Source organism: Dipodomys ordii, unplaced genomic scaffold (genome assembly GCF_000151885.1).
Source record: "Dipodomys ordii isolate 6190 unplaced genomic scaffold, Dord_2.0 Scaffold61, whole genome shotgun sequence".
Classification (NCBI taxonomy): domain Eukaryota; kingdom Metazoa; phylum Chordata; class Mammalia; order Rodentia; family Heteromyidae; genus Dipodomys; species Dipodomys ordii.
Genome location: NW_012267277.1, coordinates 7,955,156 through 7,972,971, shown reverse-complemented (window position 1 = coordinate 7,972,971; position 17,816 = coordinate 7,955,156). Strand labels below are relative to the sequence as shown.

Genomic DNA, 17,816 nt, shown 5'->3' with positions numbered 1-17,816 from the left:
AGCTAAGATTACAGCTGTGAACCACGGCTGCCTGGCTATTTTACTTATTTCTTGGAGGCTGAATCAAATTCTTGTGTAAAGAGTAGAGAATAAGCTGACAAAACTGTTTAACAACTAAAATTTCCCCACAGTAGTTAAACTGTTTCCAATATATATTTGGCAATACAGGCAATTAGCATCTCAACACTGACAACTAATTCCCCACCATGATTCTCTGTAAATCACAATTATGAATTTCCATCACTATAAACACGCCTCCGCATGTTTCTTCCCCCTTCTTCTAGTGGTGTACCTTTTAAACTCAGAATATATTACATGTTGTAATAGTTCTGCGTGAGTGTCACTAAAATAGAAACCTTTGAAAATTTTTAAGTTTAACAAATCTCAACACACTAATAGTTGGAAATGATTAAGTATACAATTGGTACATGGGCATAAATTTTATTTTCTTTTTTTAATTATTATTTTTTTATTAGTAGGGAAGCTTCATTGTCTTTTACACATGTAAACACACATCCTGATCAACATCACCCCTCGCTTACTCTCCCTATCCTACTTCCCCTTAAAATAACTTCACAGGTTGTTTCATTATTCTATTCTCATATATGGTATTCAAGAAAACAAAACCAAACTTTAAACAATATCTATAATCTTATTTACATCTGAGATAAGTAAATTATATTAGAAATGCATGTATGGCTTTCTCTTCTATTTACCCCAACCCAATCAAAGTTAGACATTTACTTACTTGTCAGATCATCTAATAACTGGCACCTCAAATCAAAATATTCCATACATTGAGACAACAGTCTAAAAACAGATAGTTTTCAGTTAGTAAGAGACTGATTTGAAAATAAAAAGCATTTTTCTTATTTAAAAAAAAGCAGAAACAGCAAGATAATTTTCCTATGCATAAAGTAACTTACACTGATTTAAGTTCTATTATTTTAGCATGGAACATATTGGAGATTTTGTTAACATACAAGTATGGCAATAATGTTGTAAAGAGGGGAAAAATATCTATCACATATTACTTTGTATAAATATAACAAAATTTATTTTCACTGTAGCAGTCATCAACTATTCTGTATATAATACTGTACAGTATTTTTCTTTCTTCTGTACAATGAGTCCATTTCATTATGACATAGTTGATTCTTCATCACTCTTCATATTCATCAGTTAAATGAGTTCTCTGTTCATTTCTAAGACTCCATCTATTCATTTAGAAATATTTAATTACACAATTCACTAGGTACCTGAGAGGTAAGAATGCCCTTGCTCTAGCACTACCCCTTGTCTCTATCATTAACCCTTTGGATGAACTTAGATTCTATTTTGGAAAAGAATATTTAAGAATAACACTGATTCCATATATGTAATGTCCCGATTCCACTCATTTGTTCACTTAAGTATCAACAATTCCTAGTAGGCACCTACCTAATTCCTAGAACTGTTTTAAGGCAATACTGAACAACCAAAGAACAAGGGAGAAAAGGCAGTAAATAAAAAATACTAAGTAGTATAAAGCAGAGTAAGATGAGAAAGTGGGGAATTATATTACTGGAATTAGTGGTTCAGGGCATAGGTTTTAGAATGAGATAAGATACTGGTTTCTACTAGTTACAGCTAGTGTCTATGGTCACTTTTAATCCACTTCTCTGAAGTTTTCTAACTACTAAAATGACTGTTACATAATAGAAAGAAATGTTTCTATACACATAGAAGACATACAGTCTCCAGCATGAACTAATGATGAAATCACATAATGAACCAAACATTATGTTTATAAAAAATGGAGATAATAAAATGGACAAACTCATTTGGCCATTCTGAGGGTCAAAGATGAAATGCAGCTAAACATTGGTAGCACAGGTCCATAACCCTAGATATTCAGAAGGCTAAGATCTGGAAGACTGGTTTGAACCCAGCTGAGGCAGAAAATTCTGTAAGACTCCCATCTCTAAAAAACAGGAATAAAGGTATTTTTCAAATGTTGGGACTGGTAACCATGAGCAAATCAAACAAGCATAAGGCCCCGAAGTTGAAATATCAAAAAATAATAATATGAGACATGATTTTCAAAATTGTAACAAAATATAATTTTATATTTCATTTTATATGGTATTAAGCAGCTCTACAATTCAATATTCTTCTACAGGAGTTTTTAAATATGCTAAACAAATCTCATCTAATATTTTTTGTTCTTGTCTCAAAGTTTAGAGGATCTGTAGTTAAATCAAATTCTTAAAAGTTAGCTGTATTTAATAAACTGAATTATAAAAAAGAATAAACTTATTAACTTAAATTTTAAAAATAAACACACACAAAAATCCAGCTCCAACATTTCTACTAAAGAATCATTTGTCTCAAGTTGGGTGCTGGTGGCTCACCAGCTCAGGAGGCTGAGATCTGAGACCTGAGGATCATGGTTTGAAGCCAACTCAGGCAAAAAAAGTCCCTGTGATTCTATCTCCAAATCAACCAGAAAAAAAGCTGGGCTATAGGCATGGCTCAAGGGGTAGACCACCAGCCAAGCAAGTGCAATGCCTTAAGTTTACATACAGAGAGAGGGGTAAATCACTGTTTTTGCCAAATAAAAGCATCATTTATGGCTGGGAATGTGGCTTAGTAGTAGAATGCTTGCATAGCATACATGAAGCCTTGGGTTCAATTCCTGAGTACCACATAAACAGAAAATGCCAGAAGTGGTAGAGCACTACTCTAGAGCACAGACAGGCTCTGGGACAGAGCCCAGGCCCTGAGTTCAAGCAGCAGAATGGGCAAAAAACAAAACAAAACAAAAAACCAAAACGCCATTTATGTAGGAAAATCTACTGCAGGCCAAATTTTGATAAACTATAAAACACCTGTATGTTTTAGTTAAAATTTTTAACATTTTGTAAGTATGGTATTTTCTAATAAATCAAAAGTCTGGACCTCTCTATTTATACATTTGGAAAATTAACACTGAAGTTCACAAATCCTTTGTGTAAAATAAGCTCTGTCTTACATACCTCTGATTGACTCCTCTCATAATACTAGTTGGGGACCAGAGAGGCAGCTGAGCTGTAAGAATGACACCCAAAAGGAACTGATTTGGCTTCTGTACATCTGGATGGGTTGAAGTGTCTGTCTGACTCAGAGTGTACAACTGGTCACAGGCAACACGACGGATCTAAAATTGTTAGTGGCAAAGGACACGTTATTAGCATTTAGAAGCTACTTCCTCACTCCATACTACTGATTCATTCAAGTTATTCAACGATATTAGAAAGGTATGAATGCTCCAGTTTTTGTTTTTGTTTTGTCGGTCGTGGGGCTTGAACTCTGGGCCTGGGCGTTGTCCCTCAGCTCTTCAACTCAAGGCGAGCGTTCTACCACTTGAGCTACAGCGCCACTTCCATGAATGCTCCAGTTTTTAATGGACAACATCTACCAAATAAATGGGTAAGAAGTGTGGACTGAGGGGGTGTGGCTCAAATGGCAGAGTGCTTGCTTACTATGTTGAAAGACATGGATTCAATCCCCATTACAGCTCTACCAACAAAAACCAACTGTGGTCTGTGAGCTGATTTCCCAAATTATTCTACTAGTCTACATTAGACAATAGGCTTATAACTTAATAAAAACAAAAGTTAAAAAAAACCACATCTCTTTAAGTGTTAAAAAGTTCTTGTTCAGGACAGTAAGAAAGATTAATCAAAGTTCATGGTTTGAAGTTGGTCTTTTCACATTTAGATCATGTTGATGTCCTTCCAAGTTTTGGACACTCAACATAGGTTGTAATATTTTGGCTGCAATAAACCTCAATTTTCTTTTAACAATAGTCTTGTAAGTTTTCTTGGGATATGCAGGAGGCAGCAAAAGGGAGGACAACATAGTTCAGTCACTTTTTCTTCATAGTGGTTGGTGGCCACCATTTCTTTGTACCCACCATGAACTCATGGTATCTACCAGAGTCCACAAAGGAACAAGTCCACAGGTGATTTTTGTAAGCAAAACAACCGCCCACCCCTGTCCAAACCCGGCCCCCCCAAAAAACCCCTTACCTCAGCACTTGCTGATCCGAGCAGAATGTCAATGATAAAATCAGCAACACAGGGCAAGTTATAGAAAGATGCTAATAATAAGAAAAAGGAGAATTAAGGAGGAAAAATAAATTAGGTAATGAATTTTGAAATTTATGAGTTATTTCTATAAGCTCTACTTAGGTAGAACTCTAGCCCTTCTTTCTACATAGAATCAAATCCAGGACTTTCTTTATCTGGGCCACACTGTCTGCTTATCCCATGGAATTTTAAGGTTGCTCCAGAGGAGGAGCCATGTCTCCATTATTACCTTTGTATTGTACATGTTAGCACAACACTTGCACATACCAGTTACAGAATAAATTGTCTTGACAAACTATCAATACTTCTCTTTTGTTTTGGTCTGAGATTCGAACACTTGATCTGACATGCTTGCTCATTTGCTGATGTTCTACCATCTGAGTCAGCCTTCAATACCTATCAATACTTCTAACCACAAAATATATACTAACATATACTTACAAATGATATAAGATAAAAGCACAGAGCAAAGTTAAAACTTGTAAAGATAGATGAAATTACTTCTAGGTAAATCAAAGAGTATGGCTTAAGTTTTAAGAGTCATTTCATAACATCATACTCTTTTTTCATTTTGATGACTATGCTAGGGCTTGACCTCAGGGACTTGGAGCTGTCCCTGAACTTGTCTGTTCAAGGCTAGTACTCTACCATTTGAGTCATAGTAAAGGTAAAAGTGTCATGAACTTTCCTGCCCAGGCTGGCTTCAAACCATGATCCTCAAAATCTTAAGCCTCTTGAGTAGTTAAGACTATAGACATGAAAACCAGCCCAGATGCCCCTCAGTAGATGAATGGATCAAGAAAATGTGGTATATATACACAATGGAATTCTATGCCTCCATCAGAAAGAACGACATTGCCCCATTTGTTCGGAAATGGAAAAACTTGGAAAAAAGTATATTAAGTGAAATAAGCCAGGTCCAAAGAAACATAGGTCCCATGGTTTCCCTTATTTGCAATATCTAGTATATGTATGAGTCAAGCGAAAAGGTCAGATAATGTGATGTTAGGAAAATGAACCCTTAGATATGTATTTTAATTTTTTTTCTTTCATGCATTTGTTTCTAACGCATTTATAAGATTATCTCTTTGTATGTCCCTCCCCCACAGTATAACCCCTGCTTTCACTATATTTGATGTCAGTATAACTTGTAGAGATGGGGAAAAAACAAGTCGTTTAAATAAGGACACAGGTGGACCTGTTGCAACAATGAGAAGTACAAGTTGTCATGTCGAAAACGAGCTTTACAACATTGGTGGGGGGGGGGGGGAAGGATTGGGTGGGGGGGTAGGGAGGGAGAAGGAGGAGGCTGCAATGCTTGATAAGAAATGTACGCATTATCCTGCCCATGTAATTGTAACCCCTCTGTACAGTGTGTTCACAAAAAAATAAAATAAAATAAAATAAAACAACGCAATACTCAAAAAAAAATTTTTTAAAAATTAAAAAAAAAAGACTATAGACATGAGCCACCAGTGCCTGACAGGTTATGCTTTTCATACACAAACTGCCAAGACCATTCTTGTTCAGAGAAAATCCTTTCAGATATGATTTTGTTTCATAAATGTCTAGCTGAGCTGGGTGCTAGTGGCGCACACCTGAAATCCTAGCTACTCAGAAGGCTGCAATCTGAGGACTGCAGTTCAAAGCCAACCTAGGTAGGAAAGTCTGTGAGATATTTAGCTCCAATAAACCACTAGAAAACCAGAAGTGGTGTTATGGCTCAAGTTGTAGAGCAATAGCCTTGAGCTGAAGAGCTGAGGGACTGTGCCCCGGCCGAGTTCAAGCCCCATGACTGACCAAAAAAAAAAAAAAAAGTCTAGCTGCTTCTGTTTATCTTTGTTATTTTTACATTTGGTTTATATGGAATGGCTGTTCTAAAACACATCATGATCACCGATTCTACATAACTGGAAGTTGGAAGTTAACAGCTAAGAATGAGGCTCCTTTGGGTAGAACTTCTAAAATGTTATTCCTGGCTACTTACTTATTAAGGACCTATTATATATCAGGCAGTGTTTCGGTACTGGGGAGATTCAGTAGGGAACTGGACAAACAGAAGTCTCTGTCTTTGTATAGCTTAAAATCTAGATGCAGAGGGGATGATAACAATAACATGATAAATGAGTGAATTATATTCTATGTCATAAAGAGAAAATAATGTAAGAAAATAAAGGAAGAGACTTGAGCAAAATTAAGTCAAAGGGAAGGTTGTATATTCTTTCTGGAGTTGGTCAGGGAACTGTCTTACCATGATTTATAAGCAAAGCTTTGCAGGAGATGAGTAAGAAAAGGGCTCTGAGGATGGGGAAAGAAAATACCAAAATGAGCGAACAGCCAGTATAAAGGCCCTGAGATAAAAATGTGCTTTGGGTGTTGGGGAATAGCAAAGAGTCCATTATTGAGGGGAAGAAGGAAGGGAAAGCACAGCATTTCTGGAGGATTACACTGAGTGGGGCCCTTAGGCTTTAATGAAGATTTGGTTGTTAGTCTGGGTGAACTGAGAAGCCTAGGAAATTTTCTGAGAAAAGGGACCCAATCTGGCTTCATGTTAGACAGTCCTCTCTGCTTTCTGTGTACAGAATAAACTGCGTGGACAGGGCAGGAACACTACTTAGGGTACTACTGCTGCAATCCTACAAAGACTGCTAGTTAGCTTTAAGCACTAACAGGGGAAATATGGAAGAACACCAAGCATGGGAATCTAGATAGCGCTAGGAGGAGGATGTACTGACAGCTCAGAAAAAAAGGTGGGAATAAAGCCATCAAGTGTTACTCAAGGCTGGCAGCCACAGTACATGAAGGGGGTAGGGAGAAAATGCCTTTACTTTGGGAAGTCTCTTTAGTGAGAAAGGCAAGATGAGGAATTCAGTTCAGATATCTACTAGATCTCTGGATAGTCCAGGGACTGTTTAGGTCATAGAATCACACGAGGATGCAGACTATCATGTGTCAGCACCCAGATGGAATTAAAGACTGAAACAGGAGGGGAACACCATGACAGTGAGCACAAATGATGAGGGACTGAACTCTGATTACTATAATGTTAAAGGTTAATATCAGCCTTGCTTTCCCAAAGCCAACAATAAAAATAAAAAGGCTAATCTTAATGTTCAGTGTTAGTTTTGGGGTTGGTTTTTTTGGTGGTACCAGGGTTTGAACTCATGGCTTCAGCCTTGCTCAGCTGACATGCTACCACTTGAGCTATGTATGCCTCCAACCCTGATTTTTGTGTTAGATATTCTGAAGATGGAGTCTTGCTAATTTTCTTCCTGGGCCAATGTCAAACTACAGTCTTCCAGATCTTATCCTACCGAACAGCTAGGGTCATAAGCATGAGCCATCGGCATCTTGCCAGGTTTCATAGTTCTTAATTATCAGGAATTGATAATTGAGTCATTATCAGGAATTGATGTATAATTCTTAATTACCTTAATTTATGAACCAGTAATCTGGATGTTTGAATTATTTAGCTAGACAGAAAGCTCCTACAAGGCAGACATATCCTTGAAACACCTCTGTAAATCCTGTGCATAGATGGAGCTCACTTTTCAGCATGACGACTCTGCTATATTCATATCTGTTCCACATACCAACCTTGTTCCCATTACTGGAAGACTTTATATATGAAGAAATGTAAGAAATTCCTAACACAAACTCAACTGTCCTTGAATGAAATGAATTGCAAACAAGATCTTCCTACCCAGTTGCTGGCTGCGGAGCTGTAGGCATGTCACAAGAAGAGACAAAGCTTCCCCGGCAATCAATGAATCTTTGGTGGATACAGACTGCTGTCGAACACAGATTCCCGCATGCAGAGCTATTGGCTCTCCTTCACTTCCAGAACTGCAATTGCTTCCTGGAAGTAGGCAAAGACAAGTTTACTGTGCAACTTACAAAAGCTGGAATATTTTAATATTCTTTTAACATAAGGGCCAGAATCCCTCGAGAAAGCCTTGCTTTTTTTCTAAAAAAACCAAATTTTTATCACTATATTCCAAATACTGATTTATCCTTAAACACATTTTTCAGATTTCAAAATGGGTTTACATCCAGACATGATGAAACATGCCTGTAATTCCATATACTTGGGAGACAGAACAAGAGGACAGCAGTTTGAAATCAGCCTAGATAATTTAGCACTGACCTATCTCAACCAACAAGTCATTGTTGGGTGTGCCTGTGATTCCAGCTAGGATGACTGTGGTCTGAGGCTGACCTCAGACAAAAATATAAGACCTATCTGTAAAATAACTGAAGCAAAAGGAGCTGGGAGTCATGGCTAAAGTGGTAGAGCCCCTGCTTAGGGAGAGGCCCTGAGTTCAAGCCCAAATACTATCAAACTCCCTTCCAAAACCAACATGAGTTTATAAGACAAACCTAATTTCAAATGGTAGAAATAAGAATAGTAAAATTGTGGGGCATGAGAGAATCTCCTAGGGGTATCAGAAATGTCCTATATCTTACAAGTTGATTTCGTGTCACATGTTCATAAAAATAGGCACTGAACATTTCTACATTTCATTATTTTAGACTGTGTATGTATGTATGGTAGTACTGGGTTGTTACTCTACCACTTTAGCCATAGCTCCATTTCTAGCTTTTTGTTGGTCAATTGGCTATAACAGTCTCACAGACTTTCCTTGCCCAGGCTGGCTTTGAACAGCAATCCTTAGATCTCAGCCTTCTGAGTAGCTAAGACTACAGGCCACTGGCGCTCGGCAATTTTAAAACTTTTATTACTGATGTATTTATGAACACATACAGAAGAAAAACCAAAGGCTATTAAGAACTAAAGCTGGCCAGGCTCTGGTGGCTCACACCTGTAATCCTAGCTGATACTCAGAAGGCTGAGATCTGAGGATTACAGTTCAAAGCCATCCCGGGCAGGAACATCTGTGAGACTCTTATCTCTAATAAACCACCAGGAAACTGGAAGTGATACTGTGGCTCAAGTGGGTAGAGTGCCCATGTCCAGAGTTCAAACCCTACAACCCACAAAAAGAAAAAAAAAAGCGGAAGACAAGAACTTAAGATGCATAAAAAAGGCTAAAGAACTGTTTCCCAGATCAGAATTATAGTTAAGGGCACTCTTCTTTTTGTAGCTCTGCCAAATCTACACACATACACACAGTCATACAGCTACTTCTCCCTTGTCCCTCTATAATTCAGTACCTGAACTGCTGAGTCTGTTTCGAATTCCAGCAGGATACAGAGAATTACTTTCTTTAATTGGTTGGCTACTTCCAACAAGGTCAAGTCGTCCTGCAGCCGCAGCCCATGACAATCTCATGAAACATGCCACGGTAGAAGTAAAATCACTCACTTCCATGGTCTAAAGTAAGTGTGGAGAGAACATTAGGAGAAAAGGCAGTATTGGACCCAAACATATGCCACTGAGTTCTACCAGCTTCTCACTGGCCTCTTTTATGACATGCTTTCCCTTCCAAGATCATCCAGAGGACAAAACCGAAAGTTTATAGACTTTCAGTTTTTCTGTAATCTATATAAGAAGAGATTGAAAATCTCTGGCTTCAAATGATTGTTGGTCACTTTGGTTTTAACAATTTAATTTCCCTCTCCCATTTAATACATTTTGGTTCCTAAATGACTTGGTGACTTCTCATATAAGCTATGTTCTTTCCTCCTGACTTTGCTCTCTCAACTTCTCATATAAGCTATGTTTTTTCCTGACTTTACATGCTCTCTCTCTCTCTCTCTCTCTTTTCTCTCTTGCTTGAAGAAGTTTTCTCTCTCCAAGACTCTAAATATCTCTCTCCAACTTTCAAGTTCAATCCCTACCTACTCTTCAAAACTTGGCTCAGCTGCCAACCCCAACATGAAATCACCATGAAGGAAATGACTCCATTTACTGCAAGGGCCCACAGAATGCTTTGTCTTCATAATTTTACACATGACCCCTGCTACCCTGATATAGTTCCTTCTACACTAGTGGTCTCTTTCTCATCATAAATTCCTTGAGAGCAATCTTAATCATTTTTATATCCATACTGTTCTCTCTCCAAGCAGCTCCCTCTAAGTAGGAAGTATTCATACTTCTCAAATATACCCATCACTTACTTGTATTGCTACCCGAGCAGCAGGGATGATTTCCTCAACTCTGATAGAAGATCTATCTGACACTGACAATTGCCGGTAGGATGACTTTTCTGGGGTACCACATAAGGACATCTGTCTGCTTGTCTGTCTGCTAACATTTCGGAATGGGCGAGAAGAAAGTGCTTCGATGCCATCTTTAGTGAGGTCTTCATCTAATAACGTAGGCATTGTTTGTCCAACAAGTAAAAATCTTAACAAGAAAAAGCTAGACTTACTCAAGGTAATTTCCAAGTATTTAAAACATGATTTGGGAAGAAAACTAAAGCATTGCCTGGCCAGACTAATGCATTACATTTACATACCTTGCAAGTTGTAGACAGATGGAATAAACACCCTGTCTTGTCTCATAGTCTACTTCTGAGGGGATGGAATCCCTCTGCATGACATTTACAACCAAACTTCAAAGGAGAGAGAAAGTAAAACATCAAAGATAATATTTTCATGTGAATGCTCACAAATGTTTTTGAATACTAAATTTCTACAGGATTCCTTAAATATAAGTAAACTATATATCCTATGATATAAAATATAACTTTCTAGTCCATTAGACTTTTGGCTTAGAAAAAAAGATACTTGTGCAGATAGCAATTTGAGTCTATAGAACAATCACTACATTGGCATTAGTAACACTATGGATTCAAACATTTATCAAGAGTTAGTGTGAATTATGCAGTCCAGGTTGTTTTTCATAGTTAGCATACCCTACATTACTACAAAACTTCCTTCTGTTCTCCTTGCTTCCACCCTTACCTCCCCACATCAACCAAAATGATTGAGTACTGATCACAGTACTCTTTTGTATAAAAAAAAATCCTTCAATGGCTTCTTACACAGAAAAGAAAGTCAACACAGTAACCTATAAGGTGCTAACTTTCTGTGTAACTTTTGTGTCCCAGTCCTCTATTTCACTCCCTTGGCACATACTCTGGCTTCCTATGGCCTCTACAGGTACCTGACATATCTCCATGAGGTAAATGCTGGTTGGAGATCTGACTGGAGAGCTGTTTCCGGCATCTCTACAACTTGCACCATCTCCTTCATTCCCATCAGTGAAGCCTTGTCTGTCCCTCTATTTAAAATCATAACCATCTCCAACCTAGCTTTCTTCCTTTGTATCTCTCCAGCTCTGAAAGAGTTTGCCTTCTGGTTTGCTGTCTGCCTCCTCCTGTAGCCGACAAGCTTCATGGGGACATGGATTTTATCTAATTCATTCACTGCTCTTTTCTGAGGGCTTAAAACAATGCCTGGTACATGAACTAATATGCACAAATCACCCAAACATAATGCCCTCATTACATTACAACTGTAGATGGCTGGGTAATTTGAAATCATTTTTGCTAAGAACACACTGAAACTACTGAATCAAAAAACAAAACCACTATATGTTCCATATCTCCCCCTCTACTTGAGAATTTTTAGTCCTCATTGTTCTGTTTGCCATTCCCATCAACTTCTCTGATCCTTGTTGAGCTTCTCTTCCCTGCTGAACCTCCATAGAGGAGTTCCTGCAACTGTCCTCTGCTGAAGCTTCATGGTAGTCTTCACTCCTTCCTCTCTAGAGGACCATTTTGTTTCTCTCCTTTGCTTATAACTCACTGTAGTTCTGCAATAGCTGATATATCCGCCTGCCCTCTCCCTACTTAGAAGAATCTTTCTCTTATCTACCTAGGAATCTCTATTCCTCAATTCCCAGCTCAACAGCCACTTGCTGTGAAGCATTTCCTAATCTGATTACCCCAGCAGATTTAACCATTACCTTCTCCTCTTTTGGTGAAACTGGTTATTTTCTGGACTCAGGGCCTTATGCTTGCTAGGTAGGTGTTCTACCACTTGAGTCATAGCACTAGCACTCTTTTGCTTTTATTTATTTAGGCTAATTATTGGGCTCTTCTTGCCAACGGCTGGCCTCTGATCATGATTCTCCTATACAGCAGGGATTACTGATGTGTACCACCACATTTGGCTTCCTTGTTGAGATGGGATTTCATAAACTATTTTTCCAATCTGGTCTCAAACCAAAATACTCTTAATATATTTCTGCCAAGTGTCTGGTGTTACAGCAGTACTTTTTTTTTTGGGGGGGGGGGGCGCGGGGGGGAGGTCCGGTCATGGGGCCTGAACTCTGGGCCTGGTTGTTTTTCTCAGCTCTTGAGCTCAAGGCTAGCACTCTACCACTTGAGCCACAGCGCCACTTTCAGCTTTTTTCTTTTTGCTTATGTGGTGCTAAGGAATCGAACCCATGGCCTCATGCATGCAAGGCAAGTGCTCTACCACTGAGCCACCTTCCCAGCCCAGCAGTACTTTTTTGATTGCCTTTTCCCATCACTTTTTAAAATTAGGCCTCTATTTTAATACTTAACTACTTAACAAGACAGTTAGCTGGCTGTTTATTTCCCTTCACTAAACCACACACCACTTAAAGGGAGGGAATTTGTGCTAATTTACCCCTTGGATAATGCCTTATGCAATAAAGATTTACTGTGAACCTCACCTTACTTCAATAGTAGTGACAGATTTAAAAGAAACAGATAGGGGCCCCCAACCTCAATTTTTCTTGGGAGTTCCTCCACTACCAGAAGAGAAAGAGAAATGATTCTGGTAAAGTTTTCTAAGTCATAAAATAAACTAAAATATACTAATGGACTGAAACACCATTCCTTCTAGTTATTCTCTTAGTATGTACTTCACATAATACCCAGTAGAAGGAGGCAAGGCTTTTATAGGAGAAACTGGTAAAAATATATATATTTTCTGCAAAGCAGGTACCTCAAACCTCCTGCTCTCAGGAAGTTTTCACAGAAGGATTTTGCACAGCTTCTTGCCATATCATCATCAGCTGTTGGCATGAGTTTGGAACTTAGAACCTAGGATACAGACAAGCGTAATTAATTATGTCAACGTTTTCTGCAGAAATTACTCCTTTACTAAATAAAACATTTAGATAACTCAAGTCAGAATTTCTTTAAACATCATGTGCTAGTTCTAAGTATACAGACAATAAATTCTCAATGAAGACAATCATACTTTTCACATTCGGTTTCAAAGTATTTATGTTCTAAAGGAAACTACCATATTTTTCTTTTCATGGAATTCACAAGTGTGCAAGTCCCTGACCTTCTAGTTCACAGAATATTTTATGTGATATGCTATATGTGCTTAAAAAAAAAAAAAGGGCCAGACAGCTAAGCACTGGTACCTAAGATCTATAATTCTAGGTGCTCAGGAAGCTAAGATTTGAATGATTGTGGTTTGAAAGAGCCATCCTTGGCAGAAAGCTCAAGACTCTATCTCCAATTAACTATCAAAAAGCAGGACTGGAGGCATGGCGCAAGTGGTAGAGCATAGCCAAGCCAGCAAGCCATGCAAGCAGGAAGTCTGAGTTCAAACTCAAGTATGGCAAAATAAACTAGTACAAAAGCTGAAGTTTTAAATAACAGTACCCTGCAATCTCCCTTATGAAACTAGCCCAGTTCATTGAGTTTCTACAATGCACATGTGATTTACTGTACTGTTCAGGGGACTGAGATCAGAGACTGACACCTACTCAGTCATATGATTAGATTTAAAATCTGGATGTGTTTGGGCTGGGAAGGTGGCTCAGTGGTAGAGTGCTTGCCTTGCATGCTCAAGGCCCTGGGTTCGATTCCTCAGCACCACATAAGCAAAAAGAAAAGAGCCGGAAGTGGCGCTGTGGCTCAAGTGGTAGAGCGCTAGCCTTGAGCTGAAGAGCTAAGGGACAGCGCCCAGGCCCAGAGTTCAGGCCCCACAACCGGACCCAAAAAAAATAAAATAAAATAAAAAATAAAATCTGGATGTGTGTCATTCTAATATCTAAGTCCCTTTCTGACAACTGCAATGCCTACTTAAAGAAAAGCTTAACAAAGTATTGTGGTGAATTAGAGAGTTCTGTCACACAATTATACTATAGTACAACTAAAAATTTAATTCACATTCTAATTTGACCAGCTAGGAACTGAGAGATCATAGATCCTCTCCCTGGTTTGCCCATCGGGTAAAGGAGAATTATAATGAGACTCATCAGAGGAATGCTTAGATTATGTAAAATACAGGTTTGAGGTGCTCAGTGCAAGCACTAGCAAAAAACAATTGCTCTGGAAACAATAGTTTACTTATGATTTAAAAATCTCTTACTGCTTCAGTTTTAAGTTACTATAGTTCAAGATCCTTTTTTAATGTAAAAAAAAATCTGCTTCTGTGGTTATGAACTTGATTTCTAATTGGGATTTTCAATGTATTAGAGATACTTTGTTCCAAGAGTGCTTTTTGGGAAAAGGACTCCTCAATCTCAGGACGAGCACTATGTAGGAGAAAGGGGGCCCTCTGCTCTTCCCTTTCTTCCTGTGCTCACTCAGCTTTTTATTTACACGATCATACTCTTCATACTTAATGGACAATAATTTAGTGAAAATCATAGGTTCTTCTCAGGAATAGCTGCTTGGAGTATCTGTTTTGAGGTATTTTTTGTTGGTCAAACAAGTGAATGAACAAAATACAAGGAAACAAGGAAACTAACCACTCAGGTATCAACAAAAACAAGTACTTTGCCAAGTTTTCAAAATATGTTGTATATCAAAAGCAAAATACACTTGTCAAAGCCATTCAATTACTCTATAGTCCTAAAAGGATACTATTGATATTACTATACTTCCCCTCCCCCGCCATCCCCCATTCCATACCAGCACTTGAATTTAGGGCCTGGGCACTGTCCCAAAGCTTTTTTGCTCAAGGCTACCTCTTGAGTCTCAGCTCTTTTGGTGGTTAAGAGTCTCATGTACTTTCCTGCCTGGGGAGGCTATGAACCTCAATACTCAGATCTTAGCTTCCTGAGTAGCTAGGATTACAGGTGTGAGCCATTGGTGCCCACCTAATGTTTTGACTCAAAATAATGTAATTTTAGTGGCTCATAACAAGCTACCCCCATCTCCACTGTTTCTTTAGCTGCTCCTATTGGTGGAGACAGGATTGTATTTTAATTCTTTTGGAGACAATCATCCAAAAGCAGATGATAAATCTAACATTAATTGTAGTAATTGTAAGATGAGCTTAAGTTAGCCAAATATTTCTAGGCAATTTTCTACATGACTCAAGCACTAAAAGAATATGATCCATCATTTTCCAAGAGCAGAAATGTTTATACCTGGTCACTTTTTCACTTGTTTTGTTTGCTTTCCAGATTCAATGTATACAGACTCCTATATATCTTAATCATAAATCTAGGAGCAAGTATCTGTCTTTTCAACTTTTGACCCTTTAACTACCACAATGACTTGTACATAGTAAACAAGTAGTAAATGTTTACTTAAACACAGTAAACCTATTAATTTAAGGCTCCTTTCAGGGACATGGATAGTTGCTATAGACTGTATCACATTGAAATTGGGGGAGACAGAAGGTGGAGATACTAGGAGTAGGGACTTTGGAAAGTGATTAGGTCATGAAGGTAAAGCCTTCATAAACAGAATTAGTGCCTTTATAAAAGAGACCCCAAGGGGCTGGGATGGTGGTTCAGTGGTAGAGTGCTTGCCTTGCATGCATGAGGCCCTGGGTTCGATTCCTCAGCACCACATAAGCAGAGAAAAAAAAAGCCAGAAGTGGCACTGTGGCTCAAGTGGTAGAGTGCTAGCCTTGAGCTCAAGAGCTGAGGGACAGCACCCAGGCTCAGAGTTCAGGCCCCACGACCGGACCCAGAAAAAAATAAAAAAATAAAAGAGATCCAAAGCCTTGGGAGCCTAGCAAGTATAAGGCATTGAGTTTAATCCCCAGTACTGTCTCCCCAACCTAAAATAAAAGGAAAGACTCTGGAGAGCTCATTTGTTCCCTTCCTGCCAAGTGTGGACACAGCAAGACAGCTATCTATGAAGCAGGGAGCAGGCCCTCACCAGACCCCAGATCTACCACTGTCTTGGTCTTAGCCTTCCCAACCTCCAGAACTCTAACTGTCTCCATTGTAAGTGGACTAATAATAATAATGCAAATATTATTTGTTATAATTCCTCAAAAGCTTTTTTAAATTTGAAATAATGAGTTTTTTTGTCAAAGTGAAATAACGTAAATGAAATTTCTTACTTCCAGGTTGTAGAGTACTCTAAAGGTAGACATTCCTGGAGCGAAAGATCGAAAGAGACTTTCTAGGATTGAAGTGGCACTGGGCTGATGCTGTTGCTTTGAAGAGAGGGATGGAGATTTTGAAGACTGAGAACTTGCTTCAGAAAGTAATGTTTTCTAAATGAAAAAAAGATATAAATACATTAAAAGCAAAAATTCAAGAAGATAATGCATATTCTAATATTCTTTTTCTCCTTAAGTCACATTGTTTCTAAAAAAATTAGTGTCCTAAGGCCATATAATTCTGTAATTATTAGTAAAACATCAAACTTCACCATACAACTGTGTTCAACATTAGTCAGGTCTAACACATGATTTTAAGAATGCATTCTAACTAATACAAGCAATGTCATTGTAACTATTTTAATGTTTAAAATTTGTACTACTAAATATTGGTAATTAAATTATAGGATTGCTAAAGCAATTGTCTTGAGAATTACTTTTTAGCTAACATTAGTGACATATTTTATAATTATATTAATTCCTTCTCAAATGCACACCTAAGCAAAAAGCTAATTTAAATTTCAAACACTAAAATACACGATACAAAATTCAGTTCAAATTAATTTGTTCTAAGTGAATTTATTCTTAGGATATAATTAAACAATAAGATGGATAAAACACAATTTCTTTATAAAGTTCTTAAGGAATAACTCTATAAAAAAATAAGCAAACTGAAGTTGACTATTATGTTTTTTGTTGTGGAACTTGGGATGAACCCAGCCATTCACATGCTAGGCAAGCACTCCATCACTGAGCTGTGTCCCCAGCACTTGTATTTTGTTTTTGTTTTTGAGACATAGTCCCATTGGGTACACAGGCTGGAATTGAACTTGAAATCCTCCTTCCTCTGCCTCGACAGTGCTGGGATTATAGGTATGCAACAATATGTACAGTTAAAATGAACTTTAAAACGTGAAAAAAAAAACCAATAATTCATTTATATAAACAACTCAATAATCAGGCCTAGAAAAGCATCATGAGAAGAAAAAAACATTTTCAATGAAATAAGAATTGGAGTCTGACCCTTGACTAGTAACAATAGGTCTTTGGGCTTCAAGTTCCTTATACAAATCAAGAAGGGAAATAAGATAACATTTTAATATTTGATCTAATATTTGATCTCACTATTGACTCTAGACAATTTAAAAACAAACATGAAGTTCGGATACCCATTTAGGGCAATAGTAATTTTCAAAAGACAATGACCCTTACGTGAGTTCATGTTGTTTTCACTGAATCATGACATAAAATTTACATGCTAGTTAAATAGCTATTTTAGATATGCATACCTTTCTGCCTAATGAATCAAGTTGGTCAAGGGCTTCCTGAATGGCTGGATCAGTAGGTATCAACAGCAGAAGCTTTCGTACTCGTAGCGTTATCCTGAAAAAAAAAAGTCAAATATTAATTTCTTTAATATAAGCCATAGTTACATTAACAAAGTCATTTTGTATG

The 17,816-nt window shown here is 37.8% G+C and overlaps 1 protein-coding gene across 1 annotated transcript in view; it reads right to left on the bottom strand.

The window, feature by feature from the left end:
* Positions 1–17,816, bottom strand: part of Usp24 (ubiquitin specific peptidase 24) — a 137,399-nt gene that overhangs the window by 60,021 nt on the left and 59,562 nt on the right. Inside the window, exons 30-39 of the mRNA XM_013022271.1 lie at positions 17,651–17,744; positions 16,320–16,475; positions 12,999–13,096; positions 10,535–10,630; positions 10,194–10,422; positions 9,288–9,447; positions 7,816–7,971; positions 4,053–4,123; positions 3,018–3,178; positions 749–810 (exon numbers count right to left, since the gene is read on the bottom strand). Of these exons, the coding sequence (XP_012877725.1) occupies positions 749–810; positions 3,018–3,178; positions 4,053–4,123; positions 7,816–7,971; positions 9,288–9,447; positions 10,194–10,422; positions 10,535–10,630; positions 12,999–13,096; positions 16,320–16,475; positions 17,651–17,744 (1,283 nt within the window). The remainder of the gene's footprint in view (positions 1–748; positions 811–3,017; positions 3,179–4,052; positions 4,124–7,815; positions 7,972–9,287; positions 9,448–10,193; positions 10,423–10,534; positions 10,631–12,998; positions 13,097–16,319; positions 16,476–17,650; positions 17,745–17,816) is intronic.